General features: G+C 38.6%; 1 protein-coding gene across 7 annotated transcripts in view; it reads left to right on the top strand.

The window, feature by feature from the left end:
* The window catches only part of sema3b (sema domain, immunoglobulin domain (Ig), short basic domain, secreted, (semaphorin) 3B), a 365064-nt gene that overhangs the window by 248488 nt on the left and 92167 nt on the right, over positions 1 to 24409 (top strand). For 6 of the 7 annotated variants that reach the window (XM_077515174.1, XM_077515173.1, XM_077515172.1 and 3 more), the window contains 11 exons: positions 11346 to 11465; positions 12029 to 12122; positions 12702 to 12821; positions 12906 to 13048; positions 13262 to 13376; positions 15056 to 15125; positions 15216 to 15360; positions 15916 to 16135; positions 17106 to 17197; positions 17290 to 17331; positions 17409 to 17566. In XM_077515174.1, coding sequence (XP_077371300.1) covers positions 11346 to 11465; positions 12029 to 12122; positions 12702 to 12821; positions 12906 to 13048; positions 13262 to 13376; positions 15056 to 15125; positions 15216 to 15360; positions 15916 to 16135; positions 17106 to 17197; positions 17290 to 17331; positions 17409 to 17566 — 1319 coding nt within the window. Of the gene's footprint in view, positions 1 to 9044; positions 9359 to 11345; positions 11466 to 12028; positions 12123 to 12701; positions 12822 to 12905; positions 13049 to 13261; positions 13377 to 15055; positions 15126 to 15215; positions 15361 to 15915; positions 16136 to 17105; positions 17198 to 17289; positions 17332 to 17408; positions 17567 to 24409 lie in introns of those variants that run through there. The other variant, XM_077515176.1, reaches the window with a different exon arrangement.

Genomic DNA, 24409 nt, shown 5'->3' with positions numbered 1-24409 from the left:
GACATTTAGAAAAAAATCTGTTGTTTTCAAATAGCAGTAACCTCAAGATCGATCACTTCTCGGTCGTAACTATTGGGGTGAAAGTAAGTAGACGGCAACATTTAGCGTGAAAGGGGCGGCAAGATTGAACGAAATAGAACAGAATGACTTTATGAAGAACAGACGTTCCATTCCGTGGTGTTTCAATCAGGCTAAATGTTGCCTTATATTCCTCCGTGAAAACAGCGTATTGGAACTACATTATGCTAACGGAATGTGAACGGTACTACTGAATGGCGATAACATTCACGGCTGTATCACACTAAGTAGTGAATGGGTCTATATGTTTTTCACAATCGTCAATTTCCATAAATGACAGCCCACCTTTCGGCTAACGCACAATGACGCTAGACTGGGGGCGACATACACTAATAATGACTAGAATCTGGTTGACGTCCGTCGAGCGGGGTGACTACAATATGTAACTGCATATTAACATCGGAATGAGGTCCAATTAATTGACGTAATTTGCACATCGTTTTGGAGTACAGCACAGGACTGGACTTCGACCGACTAAAGCAATATGATCTGCACGTCCCGTGGACATCAGTTGTTTAGTGGGGATCGAGAGTCTCATTCCGTAAGTGGCCAGCTTTGTATAACATTATAAAACTTCTTACCTCTGAAAACATAGTTTAATTGGATATGAAGAGCCCAGTCTTCAGTATTGAGGTCGTGCACGTACGAGTGCGCGCAGCGTGTACGAGCGTGCAGTTTGTTTTCGGCCACAGGTGGCAGTAGAGATTTGAAATTTTAAATCTTACATATAGCTGCTTTAAGTTAACAATGTTTGGAGTTCGGGTTTCAGTGCCTCACAAGTAGCTAAAGAAAGAAAGTATATTAGGGTGAAGAAAAATAAGCAGTTCAGAGAATGGATGGGATGGAAGTCTGCTGTTCATGGATGTATACATGTTCCAGGCATTGAACTCGCACCCCTGGTTTTATGCTTCACACTTCCTCTAAACATATCCTGTTACCTCCTCCTCTTTTTTTTATTGGACACCCGCAATAGAAACTTTAAAGCGACTATATGGAGGATTTCCCCCCCAAATATCTTAACAATAGCCTTTTTATTTGACCATTTATGACTGAAACATATTCTAATTAGTAGATCAACATCTTAGCTGTTCACAATGGGTACTCCTACAAGCCTCTGGCCAATGTTATTTAGGAAGCGTCCGGTCCGAATCCTTACAATTTCCCGCCCTCTGTCTGCGGGATGTGACGTCATGCACGTTCTCGTCAGTTGTTTCCTGTAGTCGCGAAGACGGAACTAGTACAGATTTTCGCTGCCCCAGACACCCGCTCTTACTCCACGGAAGGCTGCTTAAAAAAAAAAAATGAAAACAATGTCAAGTGCCACGAAAAAAAATTAATCTAAACTTGATAGTGACCGACGCCGGGCAAGAACGAGAGTGAACATTGGTTTGACATTTCAGCAGTGGAGAGAGTTGAGATCGGACTTGGATTAGAAAAGTGTTTCACATCTGGCTTTCTTTCTACTCCAAAAGGTAAGAAGCGAGTATCTTGACATTTAGAAAAAAAATGTGTTGTTTTCAAATAGCAGTAACCTCAAGATCAATCACTTCTCGGTTGTAACTATTGGGGTGAAAGTGAGGTGGATGGCAACATTTAGCGTGAAAGGGGCGGCAAAGTTGAATGTAATAGAACAGAATGACTTTATGAAGAACAGACGTTCCATTCCGCGGTGTTTCAATCAGGCTAAATGTTGCCTTATATTCCTCCGTGAAAACAGCGTATTGGAACTACATTATGCTAACGGAATGTGAACGGTACTACTGAATGGCGATAACATTCACGGCTGTATCACACTAAGTAGTGAATGGGTCTATATGTTTTTCACAATCGTCAATTTCCATAAATGACAGCCCACATTTCGGCTAATGCACAATGACGCTAGCCTGGGGGCGACATACACTAATAATGACTAGAATCTGGTTGACATCTGTTGAGCGGGGTGACTACAATATGTAACTGCATATTAACATCGGAATGAGGTCCAATTAATTGACGTAATTTGCACATCGTTTTGGAGTACAGCACAGGACTGGACTTCGACCAACAATATGATCAATATGAACAATATGATATGGCAATATGATCTGCACGTCCCGTGGACATCAATTGTTTAGTGGGGATCGAGAGTCTCATTCCGTGAAGTAGCCAGCTTTGTATAACATTATAAAACGTCTTACCTCTGAAAACATAGTTTAATTGGATATGAAGAGCCCAGTCTTCAGTATTGAGGTCGTGCACGTACGAGTGCGCGCAGCGTGTACGAGCGTGCAGTTTGTTTTCGGCCACAGGTGGCAGTAGCGATTTGAAATTTTAAATCTTCCATATAGCTGCTTTAATCTCCATTTATTTGTCAAGACTGTACCGGATATAAAACGTGTTAAATCTCTACGGTGATGTGTCGAAATTGAGAGTGGCCATAGACTACACGGATTTAGATGACCAAGGGCGAGCTTGACTATATACTGTACTGTATTTCTGTTCATGCGTTGGAAATGTGTGTGCGTTCGAGTGTGCTCGCGTGTGTGTATTGCACAAAGCCGCTATCAGCATGATTACACAGCTGTAGACGACACAATGAGCTCCATTCACTGACAACGACAGACTTCCGCTTTCATCTGGACAAGAGTTTGTGTATGCATGTATGTGTGTGTGCATGTAAATAGTCAATGAATAATCAGACCTGTTTAGTGTCTTTCTAGCTTTTAAATGTGTTTTTAATTATTATCAATCATACTATTAAACAGAAACCTCTAATTTCTTCAGGCCTTTGTTCTGTCAACGGCACAAAGAATTAACTGAGCTGACCTTACCTTGTTAACCCTAATTACCGGAACGCGTGCTTTCTGTTTTGGAAGAGGTCAAAGTCTCCCCCACCATCAGATCTGCCCTCCCACTCACTCACTTTGTTCACTCAATGTCTCATTTTGTTACTTGGTGCCTTCACTGGAAGAGCAACACAGTGAAGTCTGTTGTGTTTGCTGACACAGGATTTCTGCCGAACTCGATCTCACAAATTACTGTTACTTCCTATAAGCTTTCATAACTACTGTAGTAGAATTACACCAAAACCCCAAACTGGTTTCCTTAAAACTGTGCCTGGGGATGGGGCACAGAAAACATGGAAATATCTATAAAATGCTGGTGCCAGTCTATTACAGTTGAATCTCTATAAAATGCTGGTGCCAGTCTATTACAGTTGAATCTCTAAAGTTGTACAAAATCTGTTCCGGCGCAGAACTTTTCAAAAAAAAAAATGTTTTGAGGGGAAATCATTAGTTCTAGGGTCCAACTTTTTCCATCATAAACTCTTAAAGAACTGTAAAGGCATTGGTTTAAGTAATATTTGAAAATATATTACTTGTCAGTCACGTATGTTTAAACACATTAACCCCTGTGAAATGAAGAATTATCATGGGAAACAAAATTAAAACAAACTCACGTATAGATGATGCATAACAGAGGCAATGTGAAGGCAAAACAGCGGAAGTGGACTTGCACTTTTTAACTTTCAAGTGGCAGTGTAAAATGAAGTTAAGCATGGTAGTTACCCGTTGATAGGCCTGGAGTGTAACCGTATCACCGGGAAGTGGAACTTCATGCTTTTTTTGGTTTTGTTTAGTCAAGCAATTTAGATGGACATTAATGATTCAGGGTTTGCTGCTCTACTCAGTGCCTCTCTGCTGAGTCACCATACAAAAAAATATAGATTTTGCAACAGATCTGCATAATGTTGTGGATTGAAAGATTACGTTTCATTTTTCACTCTCACAGACTTCTCTCAAATCCTGTATGACCTTATCCAAGGGGAAACAAACAATGTACACTGATAGTCACAGAGTAATGCTGCATTCGAGGATTGTCGGAAGTCTCACTTTTCCAAGTTCAAACCAGGGAGTGTGTACGGGAACGCCCCCTTGAACTAGGAAATTCCACTTGAGAAGTCAGGAAAAAAAGGACCCCAACTTCACCGACGGACTACAATGTGATGTCACTGTACAATGGCGACCCCGTTGGAAACACAGACCATAAATGGTAAAACACAATTTACTTGAATATAAAATCAGATGGCTTCATTTAATTCATCACTATCCGCCATTTTGTTTTTTTACTTTCACCTCGAACGCTTTCAAGTCGGAACTGAGAAAAAAACAACTTGGATATATTCGACTTCCAACCATCCTCCAATGCAGCAAAAGAAACAGATTTTCCCTTTATAGTTTGCTTACCATGGTACCCCATTTATGATTTTCGTTACTGCCATCTAGAGGATGGGAGTGGAAAATTATGAATTTTTTTTTTTTGATTTTTTTTTTTTTGATTTTTTTTTTTGGTCTGGAGGCCATTAGGGCATAGAAACAAAGAACAGTCACTCTATGTGTTCTCATTTTAACATAGTGGTGAACTTTTGGTTAATTTTGTGTATTTGCCTTAATTATCTTAATTATAGTTTATCACTGATTGTCCTTCAGATTGTCTGTGGTGGGACTGTGAGTAGTGTGTATTATGCGGACAGAGAAAAGAGTGGAATGCAGCCTTGAGCCTTTCAGTGGTTGTTGGCCAGCTCATGTTGGGTGCTGAAAAAGAACTTTTTATTCTGTCCAAAAAACAAAAGAAGACTACAACAATAACACGTTGTAAATCCTTCAAACATACCAAACTATGAACAGCAATACATATTTTTTTTTTTTTTTAAACTGCCAAATGCATTTTTAAAAAATGAAAATTTTTGCTTGTTATGTTACAGTCTAAACCATATATTTATTTCACAATGAATCTCTCTGTCATCATGGTTGTAATAACACTATGCACACATCTCCAAAGACCACAAGAATCAAGATCAACATGCACTTGCACAATAGCATGGTTAAAAAGGAATACGTTACACTGTGGACATGCATACAAATAATCATGGTGACTCAGCAATTACAATTGCAGAAACCAAATAATAAATAATGCATTGTTCTTACACAAATACATATTTCCTTCCTTCTAGCAGTTCTAATGTTACAAAAAAAGATCACAGTGGGCTCTGCCACATCCATTCAGCCCCCAAATGTGAGCATTCATTCAATGAATGCTTTTGGAGTGATGCCCTTCGAAGAGTTACTGGGAAATGTACACTGTTTGTACAATGTTTCCATTGTTTCGTCCTCCTTGGTGTATGATTAGCAACACTTTGTGGAAGTGCACAAAATAAAAGTTTGTCTATTTCTATGAGAATAAATCAGACAAGTGTCCACAGATTTACACTATCCAGGTCAGCATAAGCGATCAAAGGCATTCCTGAGCTGTGTGGTGTATCTAAAGCTTGTCCACTGGACAACTGCCACTGTATGTTCAGCCAGACGTTCTCAGGCATCAACGATGTTTCCTGGATCACAGGGAACTCCATTCTCACACCGCCAAACACCCTCTCACACCGTCAAAACAGACGAGGAAGACAAACATTCGAGCTATTTCTATTCAAGCTGGTTACAAATCGACTGGAAGTATAGGCTTAGACGGCCCTGACGTGAGCTAAAGCATGTCCTTGAACGTCTAGCAACCCGAGATTAACCACTTTTTGTGGTCGATAAAACTGGTGAAACTTCATCCATCCATTTTTTTTTTTTTTAGAATGCTTGTCCTCATTTGAATCGTGGGTGAGATGGAGTCTGGCCCAACTGACGTTGGATGAGAGGTGGGGTCCACCCTGGACTGGTTAGCAGCCATTCACATGCAGTATAACTGCTGGAACTCATATTGTATTTATGTATCGCTGCTACTGCTGTAAACTGTTAATTTATGCAATTTGGAAACGTACTAAGACAATGCTTAATTCAATTTGTGATGTTATAAGCAAGAGACCAAAGCTTTATTTTTTAATTTATCTTGTACAGTACATTTATTGGCGTCTTTTGAAAATTCTGATGCCTTCATTGTCACTTAAGCTTTTACCACTGATCATTTGGATCTGCTTTGTTGCTTGAAAATGCTTTAATAGGTAATTACTTTGTAATTTTCAGTTTCTTTGTTTCCTTCATTAGCATTCAGCTATTAGCATTCAACTTTGCATTCAGCTATTAGCATTCAGCTTTCAGCATTCGCACGCAATTTCTCCAGAAATTGTCTAGTTGTTTCTAACCTTTATTATTATACTTCAGCATTCCCACATAAGTTATTGAGATTCTTTCATCTTACTTATTATTCTTATTATAGCATTTTATTCTCCTCACTTTTTTGCAGTCAAACTACTCCCACATAATACTTCCGATTTCACATAATTTAATGTTAAATATGAACTTTTCCCCTTTCATTTCCAATGGGACTGACACTGAATTTTTTCTAAGTCCCACGTTCCACGCCCACTTCCATACATACAACAGACCATCTTGACCGGCTTTCTGATACTCCTCAGTGGTGCAGTTGGGAGAGTGCATGTACAGTAAGCAGGAGGTCGCAGGTTCAAAGCCCACCAACGACTGTACATTGCACAGGTGTCCGTGGCAATTATCTAAACGGATATTAAGTATACCAACTGACTATCATACCAGGAAATGCGTTATACTGACATGATTAAACATGTCCCAAATCAGCACTGATGGCTTTCAGCATCAGATGACACTTTAAATTACAAATACGTCAATTCGGTCGCCAATGCTCACGGGTCAGGTTAGCTCACATGGATAAGTGCTTGAGCCAGGTGCATTACAAAGACAACCATACGAATGGTGTGCCGGTTCAAACCCTGAATGGAGCAACTCTTTTTTTTTTTCTTTTTTTTTTTTTTTTTTTTCTTCTCCTTTTTTCCCCCCCTTTTCAGTATAGTCATAATACAACAAGTTAACATCTATTTCGTTAAATGTCATTTGACAAACTATTTCTTCAAAATTGATCCATATTGCATAATGCATTCTCTAATTTCATTAGTGATTGAACACGTGACCCCCATTATTCATCATATATCACTTTAGAATATAGATACACTATAAGCCATGACAAGTTAGGTCAGTGGATAGCTTAGTTGCCTGCCGCATGGAGAACCTAGATTCGAATACAGTGTGGATAACTCTTAGTAGGAATGCAATATTTAATACTAATCATTGTCACTAATAATTATTTCACATCCATTACTTTTGATGTCATTTGTCATTATTAGGTTTTGTTTCTATATTATCCATTCTATATTCAAGGCAAGGCAAGTTTATTTGTGTAGCACATTTCCTACACAAGGCAACTTAATGTGCTTTACATAAGGAAAGACAACACATTAGTATAGCACAGTAGTTAACATTCAGAGCAAAGAAAAGAAAACAAAAGTAAGTTACATTGACAATGTTAAAACCTTATACAGCAAACTTTAAAAAAAATAGCGTATGGAAGTTTAAAATGATAAAAATAATAAGGGAAAAAAAACACAACATCCAAAATTCAACTTCAGTGTAGACAAGTTAACATCTATTTAGTTAAATGTCATTTGACAAACTTTTTTTCAAAATTCCTTGCACAATTGATTACTAAATACAATACCACATATTGTCACAGCCACCTACATGTCCTTGATAGCTGAATGGTGAAAGCAATGGATTGGTCCGTGGGAGATCACGGTTCGATCCCTCCTTGGGAAATGTTTTAGCACAACTTTGATTTCACATAATAGTCATTGTATAATTCTTTATAGTTGCGCTTTGTAATAATTTGACACAAAATCTTCACAATAGTGTTTTTGTTTGACCATTTATGAGTTTTTAAAGTTTTAAATGAGCAATTCACATTCAAACCCAAAAACGTTGAATACTTTGCATTTCACTCCCTAACACGTGTACGTTATTTTTTTTAATTTTTTTTTATTTTTTTTTTAACACAAGATTAGAGATAAAGCGTTGACAAGCAGCTTGATAGAAAGTGGTGGCTTCAAACAATGGTAGTTATTAGGTTCCATGTTTCAAAATCGGCCAGCAGGTGGCAGCAGAGTATTAGCAATCAGCCAAGACCATATTGCAGACAATTCTTTTTGCCAGCGTCCATTCAGTTTCAGCATCTGATGTCACTTTTAAATATGACTACACCAAGCCATGACTTTTAGACCGACAAGTTAGGTCATCGATATTATTGATACCTCGACAGTATCAATACGGGATCGATACTGGGACTAAAATATCGATCTAATTAGTTTCGTTTCAGTTTGGCTCAACTTTGTAGTAGATTGCATGAACACATACAGTATTGTACTCAAAAAATATTATTTCGTTTGTTTTGTTTTATATTTGTTGTTGTTCACTACAATTACATAAAATGCCACAATCATTTAACTACAAGTTACTACTTAATAATTACTAGTAATACTACTACTGTTTCTACGACTACTATTATTACTAATAATTAAGAGGAGATTCCGTTAAAAATGCTTTTGTTTCCAAACATTTTCTTTCATAGCATTTGTGTATGTATGCCATTATTGTGTTGCTATGTCCAAGTTTTGTTTTTGTTTTTCCAGGTCTATACTGTGCTCCTCTTTAAAGGAGCACAGATTGGGCCTTGTTTTTTGACCCCTCCCCCTTTCTCATGTTTCCTTTTTTTCCATCTAAAAAACCCAGGGTGCTAAGTATCGAACTGTCAGGCTTCCCGTTCTGTCTCTGTATGCTGGTTATTGTTATTTTTTGTGTTTCTTGGACAGGTTGTGACTGTGCAGACAATTTTTTTCAATTTGTGTGTTTTTACATACTTAGCCATTAGATCTCATTCTGATTGTTTACATTTACATTATATGAAAACCAATGCCTGAAAAGCTTTTCAGTATTTAGTATTGAATTACGTTATTTTGCTTTTACATGTTTTCAAAACAAAATATTTATTGCTTTTTATGAAGGCCAAACACTTCTGGTCTAGAAATATTGGTTTCATTCTGCACGCACATCAATGGCGAGTGCGTGCTGCCCTCACTGATGGCAAGAAGGAGCGGATAACGGCTGAAGTGGGCAACTGTGTTAGTAATTGACCTTTTGCATAAGCTCCGCCCCCCTTAGTTACTGTTGCTAGTCCGTCAAGCTTGGTGACTCCGACAGCACAAGCCGTGACGGGAAGACTTACACCGGCGTGTATTAGTGATTTCTTTTGGAGCAATACCAGTGCAATATCCTCCAGATCGAGACAAAAAGGTTTACAATATGCAGTGGAGGGTTATAGTCATAATATTAAATTAGCCAGCGAAGGGTAAACGCTAAATCTGAGAAAACCATGACCTATACTTCAGATGCAACCAGCACAGCATTATGGACCAGTCGTGCTCTTGTACTGCCGGGTAAGTTTTCTTACTTATATTAGTCTAGTGTTGTTAAAATATGAGGATTACTGTTAGGTCAGCAAGTTAGCTAAACCTCAGTGTTTATAGCTAGCTAAACATTAGGGGGGGGGGGGGGGGGGTTGTCTTTGAAAGCATCAGATCAGTCATTGTTATTCTTTGTCCATCATAAAAAAAATATTTATGTCACCCTAGCCATGGATTTAGTTAAGGTTAACAGCCTTCGAGCTGCTCCCTTGTCTGGTTCAACACTTGTACAGCAAGCACAAGGTTGGGATACTCCGGAGACGGGTGTCCGTTCACAAAATGCTGCATGAAAAATGAAAACAAGATAAGCTCGGGGCACTTATTAGGACGCTAAGTTTTCCAAAATTGACGAAGCTTTGTGTCAACGTTAGCTCGCAACATTTAGACAAATGCAAAAGCTAACAGAAGACATTAAACTAACATTAACCACTGACTGAACAAGCTTAACTTAGATGGCAATGACATTCTAGTAATATATATTATTCATTAATAGTAACTACAATAACTTTGACATTGTTTTGTTATTGCCCCGAAAGCAAACTACACTACAGCTAGCTAGTTAGCCCGATAGGGTTAGCATAGTCTTACCTTAGCACAGTCCGATTTACATACTCCGTAGGCACACGGCTTCATCATTTTGGAGGTTCGGAGCTTGTTAATGGTTGTCACTCTTCTTCCGTAAAGTTTTATGGTGGTTAGCAGTCTCGTAAGCCATCAAATAAAATCAATCAGACTATGGACGTCATCGAGAGCTGAGTAAAGCGTGACGGACTATGCTTACATAGCAACGGTTGCTAAATGTGTGATTGGTCAATGCTCGTTTGGGGGGCGGAGTTTGCAAAAGGTCAATTGCTACAAAGAAAGTTAAAAGCAAAGTCATATACACAATGTAGCTTTAGAAGAGGCCAAGACGCTAAAAGAGTACAGCCATCCTGAGGTCACAGCATGAATTTGGACCCCTGGCTCAACTAATGACTCAGGAGCAGGTCAAAGGTCAATGGATATGAACCCTTTAACACACAAATGTGCGCTTGATGTTTAATGACTGTTCAGATAAAAAACTTGAATCAGTTTTTTCTCAAGCAATTGCTTGACATCCACCTAACTCACTACGACGTGCACTTGTGTGGAGTGAGCTACTATGCACTCTGCACACAAAAAAAATACAGAGTTGTCTGTGGTGAACAATGGGCAGTTAACCCCCTTCAGACCCATAGATGGTCTCAGTGGACATATTCGCATGTCTAAACCAGTAAAACACATAATTTGGGTGATGTCAACACCTCTAGTTCCATAACCAGTCACAATCACAAGTTGATTTGCATGTTCGTGTTAAAAAATGTTGCATATAAGCTTATAAGTTTGCAACACGTTACAGTCATATTATCCTGGCGTCCACTATATCAAGTAAAAACATGATTTTAGTCCTCAATGCAGGTCTGAAGGGGCGACAATTACAGCCATGTAAATGTTATCTCACAAATGAGAATTTTCTCCATTATTAATCTGCTACTCACATAGTGAGATTTTCTCATTTGTTTTCCTTTGTTGTAATTTTCTCAAATTACATTATGAAACCACGCCTCCTGCCATGCCAGCCATCTTGGAGCAGGTTGTTCAACACTCATCTTCAACACTCCAATCCAAGCCAGATGCATTTGTTGCTGGAATCATTTGAGGTTGTTCTGAGGTCTATGTTTTGTGTTCTTCTTGACTGAATAAGTTGTCAAAATGTGGCATGCCATATCAAGAGGGGGGAAAGCCATGGTCACTGACAAGCCCATGTATCCCACAACGTCTTCTAGATGTCCTCATGCATTCCTTCACCAAACAAGTAAACAAAAAACAAATTAGCCTCACCTATTCAACCTGTTATCCAGGTTGATAGTCAATCATAAAAAGCTAAATCAACAGGACCTCTAAAGATCAAGCATTAATGACAATTCCATCTGTCTTTCAGTCTGACTGTGTGAACTACGTGAAGATCATCCACCACTATAACCGCACACACCTGTACGCATGTGGAACCGGAGCCTTCCATCCCACTTGTGCCTTTGTGGAGGTGGGGCACAGGATGGAGGTGAATACATTGATTTTTCCCATCACATAGGTGAACTGTAGTCTTCACATGAGAACATGCAAACTCCACACACTCTGACATTTTAGCCAAGTCTTCTACGTACAGTATTTACCCCAAACGTATAAATAGCAATAATGAACATTACAGTAAATAGTATGTGACAAGTATACATGGATATTAAGTAAAAAGCAAATACTGCTATATGGAGTTGTGAATGGAAAAGGCAGCAAGAGTAGGAAGAAGCAGTATGGTGACAAATTGATACTATAATGTTCACTGTGTATATAGTATGCATACATTCAAATGTTTTAATAAATTGCATTGCATAAAAAAAATGTGCAATAGAATATATATATTCTTTCAGTGTTCTAATTAAAAACATTGTGATTCCTCAAGATAATTTTACAGCATTAAAAAAAGAATACTAATGCACTTTTAATAAAAATATAAAATAGAATAAAATAAGTATGGAAATACAGTACACCGGAATGATATTTTAAGATCTATGGAACTCATTAGAGTTACTCAATGTAGTTCCATACTGTTTATGTCCTCCCTGCCAGGACCATTTCTTCAAGATCAACCCTTCCAACATGGAAGATGGCAAAGGGAAGAGTCCATATGATCCTCGCCATAATGCTGCATCCGTACTCATTGGTAAATGACTTTTTTTCATAAGCACTCAGTTTAGAGTTTTTTTTGTTTTGTTTTTTTAATGTGTCCTCAATATGATTTATCTTAAATGGATACTTGGCTCATTGTTCCATTTTTAGCAGTAAAAAAATAATAATTTGGTCCAGGATGAATTTGATAACTTCATTATTTTTCTTTCACAATTACTACCTTTAAAAACTATTTTTCCACTTGCTATCGAGTGAAGATGACATCACCTGTGCTGAGGAAATAGTTAACGAGTTGACCAATCATGGCTCACCTGTCTGGATGTAGTCAGCAAACTGAGCCGTGATTGGACGTTACCTACTTCCTCAGCACAGGTTATGTCATCTTCAGTCGATAGCAAGTGGAAAAATAGTTTTTAAAGGTATTAATTGCACATGACAAATAATGAAGTTATCAAATTAATTCTGGACAAAATAACTTTTTATTCCTGATAATGTCTCAATGAGTCAAGTATTCCTTTAATATGTACAAACTTATAAAGCTAAAACAAATGGAAATAATAGTCCCCCAAAACTACCATTGTTGTGACAAAGAAATGTACATTTTGTTTCCAAGGTGATGAGCTGTATGCAGGTGTAGCCACAGATTTAATGGGGCGAGACTTCACCATCTTTCGAAGTCTGGGGAGACGACCCTCCATCCGCACGGAGCAGCATGACTCGCGGTGGCTCAATGGTGTGTTTTCACTCTAACTTCACCCTTTGTATGTGGGAAAACTAACAAACGTTGACTGACAGTTTTTTGTTCCTCATTTACCAGAGCCCAAATTTGTGGGTTCCTTTTGGGTCCCAGAAAGTGAAAACCCTGATGATGATAAAGTGTTTTTCTTCTTCCGGGAGACGGCGGTGGAGGCCCAAGGGTTGGGAAAGTCGTCTTACTCCCGCATTGGACAACTCTGCAGGGTAAAAGATTTTTCTATGTCCAAGACATGTCACACGGAAACCTCTGCCATCCAATGCACTTGGCTTCATTACGCTGGCAGGCATTACTGTGGTGGCAGAACAAAAAAGCACCCAGCAAAATAATTCTGTGTTCTAATTAATTCATGATGTCATAAGCGTTTGTTGAGATATTTTCCCTGTAACTGTCTTTTAAATGTGTTTTCATTGAAACAGAATGACATGGGCGGTCAGAGAAGTTTGGTGAATAAGTGGACGACATTCCTCAAAACCCGCCTGATCTGCTCGGTACCAGGAGCCGATGGCAGCGACACTTACTTTGACGAGTTACGTAAGTGTGACTCAAACAATTTGTGTGCTTTAATCACAAAGCATTGACAATGTAAGAGATTCATATTTTTTTGAACAATAATAACAATAATAATGCATCGCTTTATTATTATTATTATTATTATTATTATTATTATTATTAATTAGCTTTAATGCAATCTCGTAAGAGGCCCAGGCTACATCTCTACAAGTGTAGCCACAGATTTTTCTTGATATAGAGAAAAAATAAATAAATAAATAAATAAATAACAAGAAACAAGAAGGGCTTTTGTGCTCAAAATTTGAGTCAGACGACATTTAGACACAAGACTTTGTGTCATAATTTATGTGGGGTGGTTGTCCTCCAGGTGTTTGGCATCAGTTCCAAACAGTGTTCCCTAGTTACATGAGAATATGAACACCGTTTTCAACCAGCTGTGAAGTTTTTTTTTTTTTTTTTTTTTTTTTTTTTTTAGAAGAGAAGAGAGGCTTGTGAGGTTTTGCCACTTGAACTTGGGACACACAACTTTATCAATCTTTAATTTGCCTTGTACCATAATTCCCTATCTGGACAATTTATGCTTTCAATCTTGGTGGGAATTTTTTTTGTGGAAGTCCTTTGAGCCACAGTACACAAAGCAAGGTCCCCAACGGCAAGTTTGGCTGAATTTATTGTAGCACAACTTGATCGCTCCTGATCTTTCAAGTCAGTTGGGGAATTTAGACAGAAAGAATTGAGTTACAAATTGCGGTCTATGAAAAGTGAATTACTATATTTTATACAGATGGAACTTTTTTCCAGCTATTATCCATATTGCACATCATGCAAAAACATTGTAGAAATGATACCCCAAATAATCAGATGTATTTTTCTGTAGTAATAAAATTCTTGTAGAACTTAGAAAGCAGTGCAGAGATGAGCACTTTTCATCCAAGATTCCAACTAAAAACTCCTTGATTAATGGACTTGCTAAATGTATCGTTATCATTAACATAAAGCAAGAGAGCTTCAAAACAGCGGCCATCTTAGCTGTGCAGTTGCAGACTCATCTCTCGGTCCGTATCTTTGGGCTAAAACATGATCTTTCGTGTTGCTTTTTTTTTTTCACTTTGCCAAGAAAGGAGGTGGAAGTTGAAAGCTTTGTGCTGCCTTAAGGCTACATCTACCTCGAAAAACAATGAATCTCTTATCGATAACACCAGTTTGTGACTGTGGCATCTGCTCAAATTTGAAATGGCTTGCTACTTTTTGAGTAGTCTGGTTTTGTTTGGCAATTTGTGTCTTTTACTTACTAAAGATATTATTTTCAAACAGTGAGTGTTGTCCCTTTATGTGACTCAACATCCACATGTCGGGCTACAGGAACTGCAGATGGCTTGCTACTAATTACTTTCACCTGTTGCCCTAAAGACGATTGGTCAATATTGCTTTGAAAGGCTATGTGACCCAAAGTATTTCAGGTAGCTGCGGTTAAGGTCATATTGTTTGCTCCCAGACCGACAGGTGTGCCAGTATGGCGCAAAAATCCTCACTTTGAGACCATATGGATTTGATTAGGAGAGCTAGATGGATGTCTTGGGGCAAAGATCTTACTCAAATGTCTGTGGAAGTTAGCTAGACACAGCCACAGGGCCTGTATCTTTCGCTTAACCCTTGACCCCCCCGGAACCACCTTTGAATAAGCGTGCGTCTATCCTCAGGCGATGTATTCCTGTTGCAAACGAGGGACAGAAAGAATCCTCTGGTTTACACAGTCTTCTCCACTTCCAGGTCAGACTCACTCCATTGATGGATGGTATTTGTGAGTGCGTGTGCGTGCACGCTGATGCATCTAACGCACCTCTCCCTGTCCCCCAGCAGCAGTGTATTTAAAGGCTCAGCTGTGTGTCTTTACTCCATGAATGACATCCGGAGGGCCTTCCTGGGGCCGTTTGCTCACAAAGAGGGGCCAAACTACCAGTGGGTCCCCTTCCAGGGAAAAGTGCCTTATCCCCGCCCAGGAATGGTACGTCAGTAAAATCTCATCAATGGAGCATGTAACCTTCTTTGCTACCTGATCAATCTAGTTACTCTGCAAATGACCTTTAAAATAGTTAAATGTCATTCGGATTCATTTAAATGTATGTGCAAAAAAATCTAGTAGAAGAGCTATTCCAGAGATATAAATCCATAAACACTTTGCAGCACTACTTTATATGACATGATTTAATTCCACAGTGGTTACAGTGCTTTTGTGTTGCTTGGCATGCAGTGTCAGCAGGATTTGTTGTTTCTTCCACACTTGAACGATCTCCATTGTATGGCCTCCGTATTCAAATTGTATTTGACGTACAGTAATTACCTCTCGTCTCATAATGAATCAACTGTGTTATACAATCAACTATTTATAGTTTGCAACTGATAGTGTAGTGTGTTACAGTTGCCTGGCTTTAGCATGGGTTCATTTCCCACTCAGTGATGGTGTGAATGTGAGGGTGAACGGTCTTCTGTCTCTGGATGTGCCCAATGGATCGATGGATGGATTATATAAATATTATATATTTATTTTTACTTCCAACAGTGTCCCAGCAAGACCTTTGGCAGCTTTGAGTCCACCAAGGGTTTCCCAGACGATGTGATTCAGTTTGCCCGTCACCACCCTCTGATGTACAACCCGGTGTACCCCATGACCAGACGGCCGGTCTTTGTCAGAACCAATGTGGAATACAGCTTCACACAGATCACTGTGGACAGGGTCAACGCTGCTGATGGACAGTATGATGTCATGTTTATTGGCACAGGTAAAATCAATCAGCTTAAACTGTGCAATACAAAATGCAAAATGCATTTTCAATAAAAAAAGAAATAAATTGAGTAGGCCTATGGTGGGCCCTTGTTTTCCAAAGAAATTTCAGTCCTGTGACGTAAGCCAAAATTGTATGGAATGGATTACAAATCCTGCGCTATGCTAATCCACTAGTAAAATCATGATTACTGCAAATATTTCCCAATGTCTTCTCAACTTTTGTCTGCATTACATACAATCATGGCTCTAGGTTTAAGATGTCATCAATTTGTTTAATAATCATGCAGAGGCTGCACATCAGATTTCATTCAAATCTGTTCCAACCATTTAAGCTTGCAGTATTTGCATGTCAAAGGCACGATTTGGATCCGGATTCTACATTCAGTTAAATGTTATTAGATATCGTTCAAAACTTTATGTGTATCTGTGTGATATACAGTAATAAGTATCCTAAGAATAGCATAATTGATTTAGATCATTAATAGAATTGGCCATAATACTGAAACCGTGCTAAGTTTAATTCAAATGACATCAGAATGTTTTGAGTATAACTACAAAAATGATCCAGATCTCGATTCTGTATCCATGCTTAGAGCATCTTAGTCAATTTATGCTTTCCTGTCAAAGCTGCACGTCCAAGTTTATCCAAATCAACTCAAATGCCCAGTTTGTTCAACAATAATATTAAGGATAAACATCAACATACGGTCACCAATATTTGAGTTATGTGTTACACAAATGATCCAATCCAGATTACAGATTTGGATTTAAATCATGAGCAAAGATTTGTCGATTTGTCCTTTGACCCCCCCCCCCCCCACACACACACACACACACACACACACACAAAACAAAAAAACTTGAGTAAATCTGCTTAAATTAATAATAATTAATTAATTAATTATTATTAATAATAATAATAATAATAATAATAATAATAATAATAATTTATGTGTCTTGTTTAGACAAAGGGACAGTACTGAAGGTCATCAATGTGCCCAAGGAGAGTTGGAACAACATGGAAGAACTTCTACTGGAAGAGCTGGAGGTCTTCAAAGTAAGTAAAAAAAAAAACTGACAGATAAACTATCCATTATTGGTAATTGTTCGACATTTCGTAAGCAATTTTTTTTTAAATTTTTTCCTTAGGATGCATCGTCTATCATCAACATGCAGATCTCCTCAAAACGGGTCAGTCCAATTAGGCCTCAAGCAAGAACCCCTAAAACTTATCGTCTCTAATGTGTGTCTGTGCTTTGTCACCACAGCAACAACTGTACGTGGGCTCCAACACGGGCATCGTCCAGGTGCCCCTCCACCGATGCAGCGTGTACGGGAAAGCGTGTGCTGAGTGCTGCCTGGCCCGAGACCCTTATTGTGCCTGGGATGGGACATCATGCACTCGCTACCTTCCCAACACTAAGAGGTCTTTTTTTAATTTGACAACAACATCAATGTAGTGAAATGCATGACCAACTGAATGCATATAGTGTCGACCAATGTTCCCTCTAATTTTCCGTGTGACTGTGCATTCATGCAAACTTCTTGAGCATTCCATAGATTACGATGAGCGACATCCACGGACTTATTATATACAGACTCAAGAATGCCACTTATATCACCGTAGCGAGAAGTGAAGCCACCGGCAGCCATCTTACGTTCCAACCCACTAAGCCGACCAAACTTGAAAATATTCGTTTTCCCGCAGCGTTTTCATGTTAATTTACTGTCTCCACAGTGAAATGCCGCCATGTGTGGCGTATGGTTGGACAAATAAGACTGCAAGAAGCGCTCCATGCACATTTCATTGTTATGAAATTAATGCATATATAATTTTCTCTTATAAGCTATATCTGTGAGGCCTATTCAAAGACTTGTCTGCATCATGTTGTCAGAACCATGAACAATGAAATGAATGCAAAGGCCATCAGGACAAAATTGGCTGTGAAATGTAAACCCAACTAAGTCCATTTACATGCAGTAAACTCTTGACAACATCAGACATGCACATGGCAGCCAAACCAGTATTACACCTGTCCAAAACCTGAGATCATAAATCACATGATGTATCTATGTTACAAAAAAATTCAAACCACTTGTACATCATGTGTCAGACGATTAGATTCAGCCCTAGTTTGTTACTTGTTTTTAATCACAGGTTATTTTAAGCATAATTATGTCTCAAAACATTTTTTATAAACATGGGCCCACATCGTCCACTCAAAAATAATGGAAAACGTAATTTCTTAAAACGAGAACATTTCTGAAATGCGTGAAGAGCCTCATTAGGTGCGTTTGCATTGCCCTTTTTCGCAAAAATAAAAGCGATATTGTACTATTTCGATAAAGTACAATTTCGAATTGTCGGTGTTTCCATTGAAGAGAGTTTCGCTTCTGAGGCGCAATTCTCGGAATGTCCCGTCTCGCGAGACCTCAGTAGGAGGTGTTCTGTAGGAGGTGCTCATGATGTTTACGGTAGACGGACGCCCGGTGTAATTATATTACTTTAATAATAATAATTAAAAAAAAAAAAAAACGAAAAAAAAAAACGAAAAAAAAAAACAAAAAAAAACACTCACCCCTCACCGGGCGGTTTCGGGCATTTAGTGTTGGTGTTGTTGTGTATGTCCCTCGGCAGTCGGCAAGCAGTTCTGACACGAAAGCGAGTGGCACCGTACTTCCTACTTCCTCTAATCCTAAAATGTTGTTGTTCCCATGCAGAAGCTGGGTAAAAGGCGGTTACAAATTGTTAAAAGTTTCTGATGTTTTCTGCTAAATTAACCAGACATGGCAGGACAGGATTTCAAGCTCTCCTCTCCTTCAACTTTTCGAAGGTGGCTCGCTCGATTACACCTCTCTCTCTTTTGCGCTCATGACGTGCAGTAGCTGATACAAATCACTTCAGCATGTAAAACTAAAATACAAAACCGAAATTAATAATTCTCAAAACAAATAGTAATTGCAAGTTTAATAAAAATGCACATAAACAACGTGTTACAGTCCTTTCCTCCGTGACCGGGCGGGTGTCACATGACTACTAATGCGCAAAAAGTGTTTCCATTACCCTTTTGCGAAATACTTCTTTTTCGATACGTCTCAAAAACTTTTTTGCGATATTTGAGTTTTTTGGAAATCCGGTGTTTCCATTACCAGCTTACTTTTTGCGAAACATGCCTTTTGCGCAAAACTGAGGGTAATGGAAACGCACCTATTGAAGAAGCTCGTAAACTACGCCCATATATGGACTTCCTGAATGGCGCGGTTGCGTGTCGCTGTCTTGTCAGTGCTGTGTGTGTGTTTGTATCATGTATGCATGCTTGAAACTGCAGTAGAACAACTGTGTGCGTACCCAAACTGCTATTAAAACTGTAAGTGAAGTGGAAATGTTGTGTGCGTGGTACGCGCGCCGGCTGGCGTCACCGTAGTGACGTGATGCCGGTTCATTTTGGACAGAGCCCACAACACGACATGGCAGTTCCCCTTGCATTTAAACTTTTTTTTTTGTCACATTTTACTTTCCCACTCCATTAACCACACATACTATATAAAGTTTTAATTTGTTTATAGGTAGATAATATGAAAAATACAAACAGTAAATACAGCTGCAGGTTAGGAATATATATATATATATATATATATATATATATATATATATATATATATATTTTATTTTTTTTTACTGCGCTGCAAGACATTTGCTGTGCGCTGAGGTGGTGAGAGCACTGCGCAATTGCGCACGCGTGCAGCTTACAGGGAACATTGGACTGTCAACTGTCGATATATGAGTGCACTCTTAAAACTGCTGTGTCAAAAATGACCCAATTTGGATTAAAAAAAATGAAGCAACCCAGTAACTTGGCTCAATTTGACCCATCCTTCTGAGTTGTTTTATACAAAACAACCCCACACTGGGTCAGATTGACCCAACTTAATGGCTTGATCCAATTTTTAGTTTTAAGGGTTACTCTTATGTCTGTGTTGTTGTGTTTGAGGATTCTCTTCAAGCTGCTGAGTCAAAATAGCCCAATTTTGGTCAATTAGATAAAAATTTCTGGGGTCTTTTTTTTTTTTTGGTTACAAAACCATTGTTTTATTTTCTGTACATAATAACCCCCCAAAAATTGTTCTTTTGTAAAATAGGCTACAAACCAAAGTTGAATCAAACTGACCCAAATAGTGGGTCGATCAAATTTTCAACCTAAATTGGATAATAATAATAATAATAATAATAATAATAATAACAATAATAACTAGAGCTGCAAGCAGCTATAAAGGGCCCTCGCAGCCCGGGCCACGTTGGGGTCCTTGCACGTTGGGGTACTTGCACGTTGGGGTACTGGCACGTTGGGGTACTGGCATATTGGAAGCAAAATTTCTTTGAAAATGGCATAATAAACGTTTACATGTAGAATATTTTTTTTGCCAGTGTCTGTCAAGCTCAACGGATTTTGGTGATTGTTAAGACCTGCAAAAATCAGCGTCCTTATTTATTTTTAGGCAATGAGTTGCCCTGATTGGTATTTTTTTGTAAAAGTGTATATACACATCATCGCTCGTTGTACTCATTGCACAATGTTTACTTTTATTGTCCAAAGGGGCAATCAAAAATGAATAAAACAAAATGGAAACGTACATACGTTTGGATCGGTGTGAAGCCAGTGAACAATTTGAGTGGTGGAAACTAAAAGAATATTCATAAATGACTTAGTTATCACACTTAGAATGAGTGTACATTTTTTGTACAAAATACCGTATGTGGGGTATTTATTTTTTTTTTTATATATAAGCCTCAAGGGCTAGGTGGCGCTGTATTTATAACTGAATGTTGTCATAGAGATACCTTCAGGCCTTGATTATAAGCATACATGTCAAGTGTGGGATTTTTTTTGGAGCATGTACCGTGGAGTTATTAAGCATATCCTTCATTCACGATATTGCTTTTAATGTCCATAGAGGCTATCAAAAATAAATAAAAATATATATATGTTTGGATAAGTCTGATGCCAGTGAACATTTTGAGTGGTGGAAACTAAAAGAATATTCATAAATGACTTCGTTATCACACTTAGAATGAGTTTACATTTTTTGTACAAAATACCGTATGTGGGGTATTTTTTTTTCATGCCTCAAGGGCTAGGTGGCGCTGCATATATAACTGAATGTTGTCATAGAGATAACTTCAGGCCTTGACGATAAACATACATGTCAAGTTTGGGATTTTTTGGAGCATGTACCGGGGAGTTATCAAGCATATCCTTTTTCATTGCGAAACACAAATTTTGATGCCCCGCCCTCATCATATAGTATTTCGAAAAGTCAAAATTTTTCCCCCTGTCGTTGGCTCAGGTCTTGACATGGTCCAGGCCAAGTCTTAACTCAGTCGGATGAAACGTGTAGGAGAGGTGGGCAAAAGTCTGCCCCCTGTGAATGTGCAAAAATCGTCAAAAATGGGACATTCAAAAATTCGTAGCTCACTTCCTGTTCATTTTAGCATATGGGTACAAGAGACTTTTTTGTAGGTCTTGGGCTCCCTCATACACCTAAAAATATTCGTCGTTCTTGCTTAAACGTACAACCGGGCTGCTTCGTTAAAAATTTCGAGGGGGCGCTATTGAGTCATTTTTGTAAAAATAGCACAATCAACAATAAAATATTGCTCATTTTACCAGGCCAGATGTGTGTGCCAAGTTTCAGGAGTTTCTGTGCATGTTTAGACCCTCAAAACTGGCGTTGTTTTCTTGGCGAACAGCGCTTAGCCACGCCCACAGCAAATCGCGAAAACTCACAAACTTCGTGTTGTGACATCATGAAGGCCGAAACCCTCATCTGAGCAAATATGAGGTAGGTCCAGTTAATGTGTTTGGAGAAAAACGTAGAAGAAAATTCATAAGAAAAAAAATTGCCACTAGGTGGCGCTATCAGTTAGATGAAATGTAAGTTAGTAGATGTCTTTAGAGCTGGACTCTCATCAAATGTGTGAAATTTTGAGAAGATAGGATCATCTCGGTCAAGTTAATGCAGCTTTTATTGTCACGAAAAATCTTCAGACTTTGCGTCACCGTAGCGGCCACGCCTTTTGGTGAAAAGTTACAATATTCGGTGTGGGGCATGATCAACATCTTAAGGCTTTTCTGACCAATTTTCAACTGGATCCCTTCAACAAGCTCAGCACAGTAGCTAAAAACGTAAAGTATGACATTTATTGTAACCACTAGGTGGCGCTATATGTATAACTGAATTTTATCATATAGATGTTTTCAGGCCGTGACTATTACGTTGCCTGAGAAGTTTGAGATTTTTTGGAGCTTGAACATGGGAGTTATTAAGCATTTGCTCTTTCTGGACAAATGAAATTTTAAAGGCAATATTTGATGCACCGCCCCGTCATATAGTATTTCAAAAAGGCAAGATGTTTTGCCCAGTTGTTCTCTCAGGTCTTGAGATGATAAATGCCAAGTTTGAAGTCAATTGGATGAAAATGTTTGCAAAGGGGGAAAAAGCATGACCACAGTGAATGTGCCAAAATAGGCCAAAATTGGACATTAAAAAATTCATAGCTCACTTCCTGTACATTTTAGCTACATGGTCCCAATAGACTTTTTTGTGCGTCTCGGGGTGCTACACGTGCCTGCCAATTTTTGTTGCTCTAGCTCAAACGTGCCGGGCTTGGTTTTTATTTTTCTACGCTAGGGGGCGCTATCGAGTCGCATTGTTATGACGACTTAATAATATCAAATTTTTCGCCGGGCCTGAGGAGTGTGCAAAGTTCGGTGAGTTTTCGTGAATGTTTAGGTACCCAAAATCGCGATCGTTTGCGGAGAATAAAGAAGAAGAAGAATAATAATAACTAGAGCTGCGAGCAGCTATAAAGGGCCCTCGCAGCCCGGGCCACGTTGGAGTCCTTGCACGTTGGGGTACTTGCACGTTAGGGTACTGGCACGTTGGGGTACTGGCATATTGGAAGCAAAATTTCTTTGAAAATGGCATAATAAACGTTTACATGTAGAATATTTTTTTTGCCAGTGTGTATCAAGCTCAACGGGTTTTGGGGATTGTTAAGACCTGCAAAAATCTGCGTCCTTTTTTATTTTTAGGCAATGAGTTGCCCTGATTGGTATTTTTTGTAAAAGTGTATATATACATCATCGCTCGTTGTACTCATTGCACAATGTTACTTTTATTGTCCAAAGGGGCAATCAAAAATGAATAAAACAAAATGGAAACGTACATACGTTTGGATCGGTGTGAAGCCAGTGAACAATTTGAGTGGTGGAAACTAAAAGAATATTCATAAATGACTTAGTCATCACACTTAGAATGAGTTTACATTTTTTGTACAAAATACCGTATGTGTATTTTTTTTATTTTTATATAAGCCTCAAGGGCTAGGTGGCGCTGTATTTATAACTGAATGTTGTCATCGAGATACCTTCAGGCCTTGATTATAAGCATACATGTCAAGTGTGGGATTTTTTTTGGAGCATGGAGTTATTAAGCATATCCTTCATTCACGATATTGCTTTTAATGTCCACAGAGGCTATCAAAAATAAATAAAAATATATATATGTTTGGATAAGTCTGATGCCAGTGAACATTTTGAGTGGTGGAAACTAAAAGAATATTCATAAATGACTTAGTTATCACACTTAGAATGAGTTTACATTTTTTGTACAAAATACCGTATGTGGGGTATTTTTTTTTTATGCCTCAAGGGCTAGGTGGCGCTGCATATATAACTGAATGTTGTCATAGATATAGCTTCAGGCCTTGACGATAAACATACATGTCAAGTTTGGGATTTTTTGGAGCATGTACCGGGGAGTTATTAAGCATATCCTTTTTCAGTGCGAAACACAAATTTTGATGCCCCGCCTTCATCATATAGTATTTCGAAAGGTCAAGATTTTTCCCCCTGTCGTTGGCTCAGGTCTTGACATGGTCCAGGTCAAGTCTTAACTCAGTCAGATGAAACGTGTAGGAGAAGTGGGCAAAAGTCTGCGCCCTGTGAATGTGCAAAAATTGTCAAAAATGGGACATTCAAAAATTCGTAGCTCACTTCCTGTTCATTTTAGCATATGGGTCCAAGAGACTTTTTTGTAGGTCTTGGGCTCCCTCATACACCTAAAAATATTCGGCGTTCTTGCTTAAACGTACAACCGGGGCTGCTTCGTTAAAAACTTCTAGGGGGCGCTATTGAGTCATTTTTGTAAAAATAGCACAATCAACAATAAAATATTGCTCATTTTACCAGGCCAGATGTGTGTGCCA

Source organism: Festucalex cinctus, chromosome 2 (assembly GCF_051991245.1).
Source record: "Festucalex cinctus isolate MCC-2025b chromosome 2, RoL_Fcin_1.0, whole genome shotgun sequence".
NCBI classification, from domain to species: Eukaryota; Metazoa; Chordata; class Actinopteri; order Syngnathiformes; family Syngnathidae; genus Festucalex; species Festucalex cinctus.
This window is presented reverse-complemented; position numbering and strand designations above follow the sequence as displayed.